This window comes from Lissotriton vulgaris, chromosome 8 (assembly GCF_964263255.1).
Source record: "Lissotriton vulgaris chromosome 8, aLisVul1.2, whole genome shotgun sequence".
NCBI classification, from domain to species: domain Eukaryota; kingdom Metazoa; phylum Chordata; class Amphibia; order Caudata; family Salamandridae; genus Lissotriton; species Lissotriton vulgaris.
Window position 1 is genome coordinate 196,146,871 of NC_141696.1, and position 12,243 is coordinate 196,159,113.

The 12,243-nt window shown below is 46.6% G+C and overlaps 1 protein-coding gene across 2 annotated transcripts in view; it reads left to right on the top strand.

Moving 5' to 3' along the window:
- Positions 1-12,243, top strand: part of EED (embryonic ectoderm development) — a 119,938-nt gene that overhangs the window by 73,505 nt on the left and 34,190 nt on the right. For both annotated transcript variants that reach the window (XM_086933972.1, XM_086933973.1), the window contains exon 10: positions 995-1,100. In XM_086933972.1, coding sequence (XP_086790098.1) covers positions 995-1,100 — 106 coding nt within the window. The remainder of the gene's footprint in view (positions 1-994; positions 1,101-12,243) is intronic.

Genomic DNA, 12,243 nt, shown 5'->3' on the forward strand with positions numbered 1-12,243 from the left:
CTCCAAAGCTTAAACAATGTGTTGAGTATTAACTGTAGGGAACAATTAGTCCACATCATTTGAAGCTTTAACGGATGTTTCCTTACCACTGGCTAATTTTGATTTTTGGCAGCTAAAAGTTGTCCAAATTTAGACTAAAGCAGTTCTCAGTTTCTAAAAATAAGATGTCTGGAATTCCACATGCCTCCATCCTGATTATAATTACTTTTCCTTACTGGCCCCATCACCATCTTTAAAGCTGGTCCATGCATACCATCGCAGTGCATGTCTCTTTTGAAATGTTCTCATTGGAGGGAATGGATTTGGCATAAGTCAGGAGCCCCTCGGCAGGAGGCTAATTCTGATTCATGTCATACCCTTAGGTCACGGCCTCATAGTTCCGGCTATAGCTCCATTCTCTTCCATCTGCAGTTAACTTCCCTCTGCACACAGCCGTCAACATTTATTACATCATCACATTCAAATAGCTTCCACGTTCAACATTTCTACAGCACGTGCACTCAGCTCATGCATCTCTACAGGATGCTTTTTACGTTTTTCTAGAAAGCAGGCTCTTGTCGCTTACTCAAACTGGACAATATGTGCTATACCTAAAATCAAAACAAAATAAATTATTGAAATTCTGGATTGCAATTGTAAGATTTCATATGAAAGATGGTAAGCATTTACTTTGAGCTTGTCAATCCACAAGACGAGATTACTGTCACTTGTGTTTTTAAAAAAAAAGGCATATCCACGGGAAGGAGCACATAAATCCTGATGAACCCTTTCAAGTGATCTGGTTTCGCTCCAGTACCGACAAATGTAACATGGCATTCTTTTGAAAAGATGTGTTGAATGAGGCACATCTATTATTTTCCCACAAGCATATGTAGCTCGTCACTTGGTATGATGGAGTCGAATTGCATTTGTAATCTTTGCTATATGGAACATATTGAATTGTCAGAGGAATTGGTAATCGTAACTGAAGAACTTGCATACATTTTTTTTACAGGCCATTTATTTCTCAAAAGATTCACTTTCCTGACTTTTCCACACGCGACATACACAGGAACTACGTGGACTGCGTGCGGTGGCTTGGAGACCTTATTTTGTCAAAGGTTTAGTATCCACTTAAGTTTTATTGCGGTTTTACTATGACAGTCAATTTTTCTATTTGGAGTACAAACTGTTACAAACAGAGATTGCGGGTAGGAAAATGTTCTCATTTCTTTGCTAGTGTATCAGCCCTGTCCTAAATATTCACCAACTTGTTCTTCTACTGAGTTCGTGCATGTCCTCAGTTAATTATTTCACAAAGCTGTTCCCGGAAGTTGCAGAGAATGACACGTTTGTTGACCGTCTATTAAAGAGGCCAGTGACATTAAAGGACTGTAGACTGACCTACTTTTTTTGTTATCCGAAGTGTCACAGGCTTGCCCTTTCCTATGGGCCACTTGGGTCCCGTCCTCTCACTACAGCACCTCAGGGCCACAAAATCCATGTGACGGTTAGTGTAAAGGTTTGTAGATATATGTTCGAGGCATGTGGGCTGCTGAATTCATCTGTGCATAGATCGCCGCCTAGTGTTTGGTCCGGATGATTGCACATTGTTGTCCTGGAAGAGTCTTCGAAGTATCACGAGATTGGTGGCTCCTCCCCTGGACTACAGTGCGCATGGGCATCCTCTCCATCCTCAGATTGTTTTTCCTCGCCATTGGGTTTGTATGTACTTTCCTTTACTCGAAGTTCGGAATCGAAAAAAACTTTTCTAAAAGGCCTTAGGACGTCGTCGGATTTGGTTCTGCTTTATCTACAGTTTATTCAACTCAGAACGTAGCATCGGGCCGCAGGCTTTCTCGACGCCAAGAAGATCGGTCGTCCAGGGAACGAAGTCCATTCAAAAGATGCCCTCTTTGTAATTCTAAATACCCACACATAAACACCCTGTATGTAACAAGTGTTTATCTCCAGAACATAATGAAACAGACTGCCTAGCCTGTGCACAATTTCAATCCAAAAAGACACTTCGGGTTCGACGGGCCGCAAGGCAAATCATGCCGAAACCAGCGCCAGAGCCCGAAAATATCTTCGCCGATGAACAAGATCTCATCGAGGCCGAAGATTCAGATCAACAGTCGGATCAAGATTCAGACCATGACTCCAACTACTATGTCGACGAAGACGTAGTCGAGGTAGGAGACGACGAACAAGGGATCGGGCCGTTGAAGACTACTCCAGTGATGAAACGGGGCCAACCGTGAGTACAACGGCCCAAACATACACTTCTGTGGTTCCACAGGCTCGGGTCGAGGCATCGCCAGAAGGCCTTAGCCAAGATCTCGAAACACATTCTATAGCCCTGCGATACAGCTCGGCTAAGAATATTACAAAAGAGCCATCGAATCAACGTAACACAAAGTTGTTGATATCGAAACCAAAAGTGATGGAACCAAAAACTAAACCAAAAGTAATAGACATCACAGTCTTCGGAAATAACTACGTCGATCCATCGGAATCGATCCCAAAGAAAATCGTCGACAATACGGTCTTCGGACCCAACTATGTCGATCAATCGGAGTCAAACACAAGGGTAGTCGAGCCAAAAGCCGGCGCACCTACATCCACTCCAAAACAATAGGCCGTCGAACCGAAGAAATCGGCGTCGACAGTGGACAACACAAAAAAGGGATTGGATCCGAAAAAGGTTGTCGAACCGAAGCAGAAAGTCGACAAACCAATGGATGTGCAACAAACATATCGAGCCGAAGAAAATCGACCCGAAGAAGAGCATAGACCCGAGACAGCAAAGCATCGGTCCAAAAACACCGGTTCCGAAGATGCTACAAAGTCATAAGGGCTATCGACTCAACAAAAAATGTCGAAACTATAAAAACATCGGCTCCAAAGAAGCTGGCAAAACCTAAAAAGACTGTTGAAACACCGAAAACTCTTGGACCGATCAAATTTGGTCTACCTATTTCCTCTAAAACTAAGGCAGTCGACCCAAAAACCGGAATCGAGACGAAACAAACTAAACCAAAGACATTGGCAAAACAAACAAGAACTACTGAGCAGGAGATCTTATATCAAGACCCCTCAACAGAAGAACAGTCAACTTTACATTGACCCTAATTCTGGCAAAGTCACTCTCTACAAAAGAAAAATGAGACCAGAAACTGAAAAAGAGACTTGTCCCACTCAAAAAGAAAAGGGACTGTGCAACCTCACCTATTTTATTTGAGCCTATAAAACAAACTATACCACACACCTACTCATATACACCCACACACTCTGATGAAGAGGTGGATTATGAGGATTATGAGGATAATGAGGAATACAATTACACCGTAGACCCTGACCAAGACAGTCAAGCTCAACCATAGGCAGACCCAGTACATCCTGGTGATTCTCAGCCCATTCCAGATGCACCTGCATACCCTGCTAAGGCTTCTCCTACAGAGTATACAGCTGCTTTTAATGCACTTATAGATAGGGCAGCCCTCCATCACAATGTAGAGATGCATGCAGACCCCATTGAGGAGGATTTCCTCTTTGACAATTGCCACATCAGAAAGATCTGTCAAAACACTACCAATGTTAAAAGGGGTACTTAAACATGCAGGTGACCTATTTAAAGAAACAACTAGGGCACGGGTCATTAACCCCAGAATAGAGAGGAAGTACAGGCCAGCACCAGTAGACCCGACCTATATTAAGGGACAACTGCATTTGGATTCCTTAGTGGTATCCAATGCACGTAAACGTGCAAACTCACAAACCACTGGAGAAGCTCCACCTCCTGACAAAGAATCCAAGATCTTGGAGGCCTCAGGAAAGAGGGTAGCTGCTCAAGCAGCTAATATATGGCGAATATCTAATACACAAGCCCTGTTAGCTAGGTACGACAGGGCACATTATGACACCCTAGAGACACTTCTCCAACATTTACCTGAACCTTACAAGGAACAGGCTGAAGACCTAGTACAGGAGGGAAAGCTAATAACTAACGCATCCATTAAATGTGCCCTAGACGTGGCAGACAAAGCGGCCAGATCCATTAACACCAGTGTTATGCTCAGGAGACATGCTTGGCTTCGCACCTCAGGTTTCAAAAACGAAGTCCAGTCTACTTTATTAAATCAGCCAGTAAATCCTGACTATTTGTTTGGTCCAGCTGTAGATACAATCCTAGACAAAATGAAAAAGGACACTGAAACAGCTAAGTCTATGGGAGCCTTACAATCCCAACAGCATAGAGGCTCCTTTCGTCGCTCCAATTACAGAGGTGCTGCAAGAGGTAGCTCATCACAGCAAACCTCAGTCTACAAAGCAAATACGCAAACCACCTACAATAAAAACAATAGAGGTGGATACCGCATCAATAACAACAAAGGCAGAGGATGAGGGAATAATACCACCAGATCCTCTACCAACACAAAACGGTGACTTCTTAGCGCTACCCCCAGACCATACAACACCAGTCGGGGGACGATTACAGCAGTTCCTACCAGTCTGGCAAACATCACTACAGACAAGTGGGTAAGGCAAATTATCCAGGATGGCTATTGCCTAGAGCTAACCTCCACACCACCAAGACACTGTCCTATGTCTACAGAACACCTAAACTTATTGCAGCAAGAAGTCATCAGCATGCTGCAAAAAGGGGCCATAGAACTAGTACCATTAGAACATCAGGGTACAGGGGTATACTCACTATACTTCCTCATCCCCAAAAAGGACGGGTCTCTCAGACCCATATTGGACCTCGGGCCCCTAAATCAATACATTTTATCAGAGAATTTCCATATGCTGACTCTACAACAAGTCTTACCACTGTTGCAACAAGGAGACTTCCTCGCAACGTTAGACCTCAAAGATGCATACTTCCATATACCAATACATCCTGCTCACAGGAAGTATCTACGGTTCACAATACAAAATCAACATTACCAATTCAAAGTCCTTCCATTTGGTGTAACAGCCCCAGGGGTGTTAACAAAATGCCTAGCGACAGTAGCTGCACATTTAAGAAGACAACATATTCACGTCTATCCGTACCTCGACGACTGGCTAATACAAGCAAAGTCAGACCAGCAATGTGCTAGCCACATGTCAAAGACCATTCACCTCCTGCACAGTCTAGGCTTCACGTTGAACTACCCAAAATCTCATCTCCAGCCGTCCCATGTACAGCAGTACCTGGGCGCAACAAATACTCTGGAGGCAAAAGCATACCCAAACACTGCAAGGATAAACAGTATGCAACTGCTCATCCAAAAGTTCAAGCTCCAACACTCGCTCTTTGCCCGAGTGTTTATGCAACTCATAGGCATGATGGCTTTGTGCATCTTCATAGTCCCTCACGCAAGACTGCACATGTGTCCGCTACAACAGTGCTTAGCACAGCAGTGGAACCAGGCTCAAGGACAACTAAAAGACCTAGTGTTGGTGACCAGTCGTGCATACAACTCTCTGCATTGGTGGAATCCACAAAACCTTTGCAAGGGACGACTGTTCCAGGAGCCTGTACCACAGATAGTGTTGACAACAGACGCATCCCTGACAGGATGGGGAGCCCATGTCCTTCAGTACACAGTGCAGGGCCTATGGACGACACAACAAAAGAAAATGCACATTAACTTGTTGGAGATGATAGCAATTTTCTTCTCAATGAAAGCGTTCAAAGTACATTTATGCAACAAAACTGTGTTGATCCGGACGGACAACATGACAGCAATGTACTACATACAGAAACAGGGAGGAACACACTCTCCACAGCTCACATCTAGCCCAAAGCATGTGGAAGTGGGCCATTCAAAGAAACATTTTTCTCATGGCGGAATACCTCCCAGGCAAGGACAACCAAATAGCGGATCTGCTCAGCAGACACAGCCAACAGATGCACGAGTGGGAGATTCATCCCACAGTGCTACAACCGTACTTCCAACAGTGCAGTTAACCAGAGATAGACCTGTTCGTCACAAAATAAAATGCAAAATCACAGTACTTTGCTGCCAGGTTTCCACATCCGCAGCCGCAGGGCAATGCGATATGGATGAACTGGTCAGGTAAATTTGCGTACGCTTTCCCCCAGCACCGTTAATACCGCTAGTGGCACGCAAACTACGCCAACACTCATTGACACTAATCCTGGTTGCTCTAACATGGGCAAGGCAACCATGGTACACAACTTTTCTAGAACTTTCCGTGGTGCCTCATCAAAGACTACGGCTAACACCCACTCTTCTCACTCAGAGCCATTGAGAAATACAGCACCCAGATCCACAACAACTGAACCTTGCAATCTGGCTCCTGAAATCTTAGTTTGGGTACCTAAACTTACCTCCAGACTGTATGAACATTATCAAGGAGGCAAGAAAACCTACCACAAGAGCTTGTTACGCAGCTAAGGGGAAGCGTTTTGTCATTTACTGTAATAACAATGACATAAACCCACTAGATGCTTCAACGCAAAATATCATTTGCTACCTTTTGCACCTACATCGTTGCAATCTAACTTATTCCTCTATAAGAATACACTTGGCTGCCATTGCAGCTTATCTTCAAAACCTGCAGCATCTTTCGCTGTTTACAGTGCCTGCAATTAAACCATTCATGGAGGGACTCAAACGAATAATCCCCCCAAAACACCCACCTTCACCTGTCTGGAACCTAAACGTCGCTTTAACCAGACTAATGAGACCACCATTTGAACCGTTGCATTCATGTGAATTACAGTTCCTAACATGGAAGGTAGCTTTTCTTGTAGTGATTACTTTGCTTAGAAGAGTTAGTGAGCTTCAAGCCCTAACTATTCAAGAGCCTTTCATCCAAATACATGCAAATAGGGTAGTTCTTAGAACAAATCCTAAATTTATGCCAAAAGTGGTATCCCATTTTCATATAACCCAAACAATAGAACGGCCAGTGTTCTTTCCAAATCCAGTCAGTACCTGAAAGGGCTCTACACACACTAGATGTCAAAAGAGCTCTTCTATACTACATTGATAGAACTAAGGATTTTAGGAAAACTAATCAGTTGTTTGTTGCCTTTTCACCACAACACAAAGGCAACCCCATTTCAAAATCTGGGTTAGCCAGATGGATAGTTAAGGGCATTCAGATATGTTTCCTTAAAGCAAAACGCACTTTAACAGTTCCCCCAAGAGCGCATTCCACACGCAAACTAGGGGCATCCATGGCTTTCCTGGGAAACATTCCTCTAGAGGAATTATGTAAAGCAGCCACATGGACCACCATACATACTGTCACAAAACACTATTGTGTTGATGTACATTCCAAACAGCAAGCTGCTGTAGGACAGGCTGTTCTAAAAACTCTATTTCAGACTGCTGCAGCTGGCACAGGTAGCCACCGCTAGGGGTAGAAACTGCTATACATTCTATGCACAGGTATGAATTCAGCAGCCCACATGCCTCGAACAGATTATGCTACTTACCAGTATGCATCTGTTCTTGGCATGTAGGGCTGCTGACATTCATATCGCCCACCCTCCTCCCCGGTGCCTGTCGCAGCATTCATTCTTACTCTTACTTTCTTGCATGGACATCTTTCTGTACCACACTCCATCTCTGCCACAATGGCGAAAAACAATCCGAGTATTGAGAGGATTCCCATGCGCACTGTAGTCCAGGGGAGGAGCCACCTATCTCGTGATACTTCGAAGACTCTTCCAGGACAACAATGTGCAATCATCCGGTCCCAACACTAGGCGGCGATCTATGCACAGATATGGATGTCAGCAGCCCTACTTGCCAAGAACAGATGCATGCTGGTAAGTAGCATATTCCTTATGGAACCACATGAATCGCACCAAGCAGAAGATGAATGAAAAGAGACTCCATCACTTAAAATGGGTACTTGGGATCTAGTCAGGGCACATCACATCGGCAGTAAATGCATTCTAGGGTAGTTGGTCCCTACCTTTTGACTGCTGATGACCCCGATTGAGTCACTACTGGAAGTTGGGGACCCCCAAGCAATTTCCCAGATTATAAATTTCATACATTAAAGCAGTAATTTGCAAAAAAATATTCAAACAAGTGCACACCAAACAAATACTTGAATTACTAAATCTTTTATTATTTTATATTGAAAAAGTTTGCGTAAATCTAACATTTTTCATGGGATTGTTGGTGCTGCATCTCAACGAATTTCTTTTTAATGTTTGGTCTCATTTTGCGGTACGAGGCTCCTGCTAGGTCTGGACTGGGAACTCAAAGCTGCCCTGGCAAATGTTATCAGACCATCCCTTGTACAGTGCATTTCAAGTGCAGTGAGTGCGCATGGCCACTACAAAGGGGGCCTCAGGGGGCACTCCCCCAAGAACTATTGGGGAAAAAATTGTGAAATCTACATCACATTTGTCTTTATATATTGAATTATATTCGCTATTACAGCATAGCAAATGATGGCCTTACTATGCACGAGGATACAACTTTCTTTGTTGGGGCTCTTCAGTAATTCCCTCACTATCGCCCTTCTACAGTGCCTTTCATCTCTCCTTAGCCCTTCTCACATGTATTTCTTTTGTTTTATAGCACCTCATACCAGTGTCTGGTTTCAGAGCACTTTACATCACACACATACAGAGACCATGAATCATGCGTGTGTAAATCAGTGTATAGAAAATGTTACATAAGGCAGGGGGGACTAAAAGTTGTTGGATTCACGTCATCCACACTGGTATGCATTTTTAAAGAGTGCATGGTCTGTAGAAGCACAAACTCAGGATTCAGAAGGAAACGCAGTGGTTAGAGCGGACTTTAATAATAAGAATTTGTTTCTAACCAAACCAAACCAGAACGGAGCTTTAGCCCCACGTCAGGCTGGGTTCCGCCCGCACACTCCACGGAATCCGTGCTGCTATCGGTCCTTGACAACCTCAGAGAGGGCATGGACACCAACCACCCCCAGGCCTTGGTCCTCCTCGACCTCTCCGCCGCTTTGGACACTGTTGATTATTCTATCCTACTTTCTCGTGTCAGGGCGGAGGGGATTGGAGGCTCGGCTGTCCTCTTCCTAAGAGACCGCACCCAGGCTGTGCGCCTGGGCGACTTCTCGGCGGACTTCCGGAAAGTACCTTGCGGGGTTCCCCAGGGCTCCTCCCTCCCCCCCTCTTATTTAATTTGTACATTGCCCCTCTCATTTTTGCCCTCCAGCAAATGGAGGTGACAGTCTATAACTACGCGGACGACCTGCAGCTTATTTTTACTTTGTCCCCATCCCCTGAGTCCATGACGAAGTTCCAGTCTGTCATGATCTTCATCCGGGACTGGATGAATCACAACCACCTGAAGCGAAATCCTGATAAAACTGAGCTGGTTCTGACAGGTCGTTGCTCCAATCCCTGGACTCCTCTCTTCTGGCCCCCTTCCCTAGGTCCCGCCCCCCCTTCTCCTTCCTCCTCGGTGAGAACTGGGGATAAAATTGAATGACCAACTCACTCTACATTCCCAGGTCAGTTCAGTGGTGTCCTCTTCCTTTCTTTCTCTCCGCACCATCTGTAAAGTCTCTCGATTCTTTTCCTTCTCTGCCCTTAAGCTCATTGTCCTGACGATGGTAATCTCCCGCCTAGACTATGGCATCGCCCAATACTGTTGCATGCCCGCCTACAGTATGCGACTACAGCTGGTCCAAAACCAGGCTGCCCGCCTGGTCTACAACCTGGCCAAATCCCACCATGTCACGCCACTCCTCAAATCCCTGCACTGGCTCCCTATTCGAGAACGAGCCCAGTTCAAGATGGGATGTATCACCTTCCAGGCCCGGGCCGGCGCTGCCCCTGGCTCCATCTCTGCAGAAATCAAAGCCTACGCCCCTATCAGGGAACTTCGTTCATCCTCCCAACACCTGTTGACAGTTCCCCGCTTCAGGTGTAAAAAGTGGGGGGGCTCGAAATTCTCCACACTTGCCCCGGCCTGGAACTCTCTCCCCACCCATCTTAGATCTTCCACTCACTATTCGCATTTCCGAAAGGCGCTTAAAACCTTCCTCTTATCACAATAACTGTCCCATCCCCCCTTCCTTCCCCGACCTTCCTGCCCTCACGGGCTCAGTACGTCATAGCGCCATGAAACCGCCAGGTGTACGCGCGCTCTACAAATGTTTTAAACTCAAATTTCTTTGTAGCAGTATCACGATAATGAGACTGGGAAAAAATAACGCTATGCACATAAAATGCTGGCTTTTAAAATGCATGGTACATGTTTGCAGCAGGCATATTAACCATCTCTGCTACCTTAGATCAGTTAAAACTGACACTAGACCAAACTTCCATCTCTCTCCAGCATGTACATTAATCACGGAAGTTCTCAACGTCTTTATTGTTGCCCTACAACTGCTGATGATACAAGGAACTTTGCAATGCCTTTAAAACTGGTGCCTGCTGGCCCACTCAATCAATCAATCAATCACGGCATTTGTAAAGCGCGCTACTCACCCGGGAGGGCCTCAAGGCGCTGGGGGAGAGGGGAATATTACTGCTCGAACAGCCAGGTCTTGAGCTGCTTCCTGAAGGAGAGATGGTCTTGGGTTCGCCGAAGGTGGGTGGGGAGGGAGTTCCAAGTCTTGGCTGCCAGGTAGGAGAAGGATCTTCCGGCGGTGGCTCTGCGCATGCGTGGTACGGTGGCGAGTGCATGGCTGGTCGATCGTAGCTGGCGGGTGGGCATGTAGAAGGTCATGCGGTCGTTGAGGTACTTGGGAGCCCAGGTCGTGAAGAGCCTTGTGTGCGTGGGTGAGGAGTCTGAACGTGATTCTCTTGCTGACGGGGAGCCAGTGCAGGTCTCTGAGGTGTCCGGTGATGTGGCTGTGTCGGGGGATGTCCAGGATGAGTCGTGCGGAGGCGTTCTGGATGCGTTGGAGTCTTTTTTTGAAGTTTGGCTGTGGTTCCGGCGTAGAGGGTGTTCCCGTAGTGCAGTCGGCTGGTAACGAGTGCCTGGGTGACGGTCTTCCTGGTTTCAGTGGGGATCCATCTGAAGATCTTGCGGAGCATGCGCAGGGTGTTTAAGCACGAAGATGAGACGGCGTTGACTTGTCTGGTCATTGACAGGGATGAGTCCAGGATGAAGCCCGGGTTGCGTGCGTGGTCCGTTGGTTTGGGAGCGGTGCCCAGGGCCGGGGGCCACCAGGAGTCGTCCCAGGCGGAGGGTGATGATCCCAGGATGAGGACTTCCGTCTTGTCTGAGTTCAGTTTAAGGCGGCTGTTCCTCATCCAGTCGGCGACGTTTTTCATCCCTTCGTGTAGGTTGGCTCTGGCGGTGGTGGGGTCGTTGGTGAGGGAGAGGATCACCTGGGTGTCGTCTGTGTAGGAGATGATGTTGAGGTTGTGTTGGCGTGCGATGGCTGCGAGGGGGCTCATGTAGACGTTGAAGAGGGTTGGACTGAGTGAAGATCCTTGTGGTACGCTGCAGATGACTTCGGTGGCCTCTGATCTGAACGGAGGGAGGCGGACTCTATGGGTTCTTCCGGTGAGGAACGAGATGATCCACTCCAGCGTTCTCTCGGATTCCGATGTTGCTGAGGCGCTTCACTAGGGTGCGGTGGCACAGTGTCGAACGCCGCAGAGAGGTCCAGGAGGATGAGGGCCACTGTTTCCGTGTTGTCGATCGGGGTTCTGATGTCGTCGGTGGCTGCGATTAGGGCGGTCTCGGTGCTGTGGTTGGCCCGAAACCCGAACTGCGTGAGGTCGAGGGATCCGTTTGTCTCGAGGAAGGCGGCAAGCTGTTTGTTGGCGGTCTTCTCGATGACTCTGGCCGGAAAAGGAAGGAGCGAGATGGGACGGTAATGGTAAAGTGTTACTGACCCCCTGGGGGTCTGCGGACCACAGTTTGGGAACCACTGTTCTGGGGCATTCTGCCATGGTTTCCTACAGGGCTCTCGGTTGATAACAGATGAGTGGAGGTGAGCCACATTATGTCTAATCAAGGTTTTACAGCTTTAACAATTGTCTTCACCTCTTAAACCCAAAATTTGGTTTGTAACCCAAATTCGACTGTGTCGTGTGTCGTGTGTGTCGTGTGTGTCGTGTGTCGTGTGTGTGTGTTCAGGTTTTACCGATTCTGTCTAATGGAAAATGTGTTCTTAATATAGCTTTAAGTCTTTTGGTGCCATTGGACAGTGAATAGAGCAAACTTGCCTGCTATAGGTTGACCGGACACTGACGTTGGGCTTGCAGAAGTGTTGAGACCACCAATGGTGGGCTAAAGGCAAACAAAAGGGCTAACATCCAAATCAAAAACT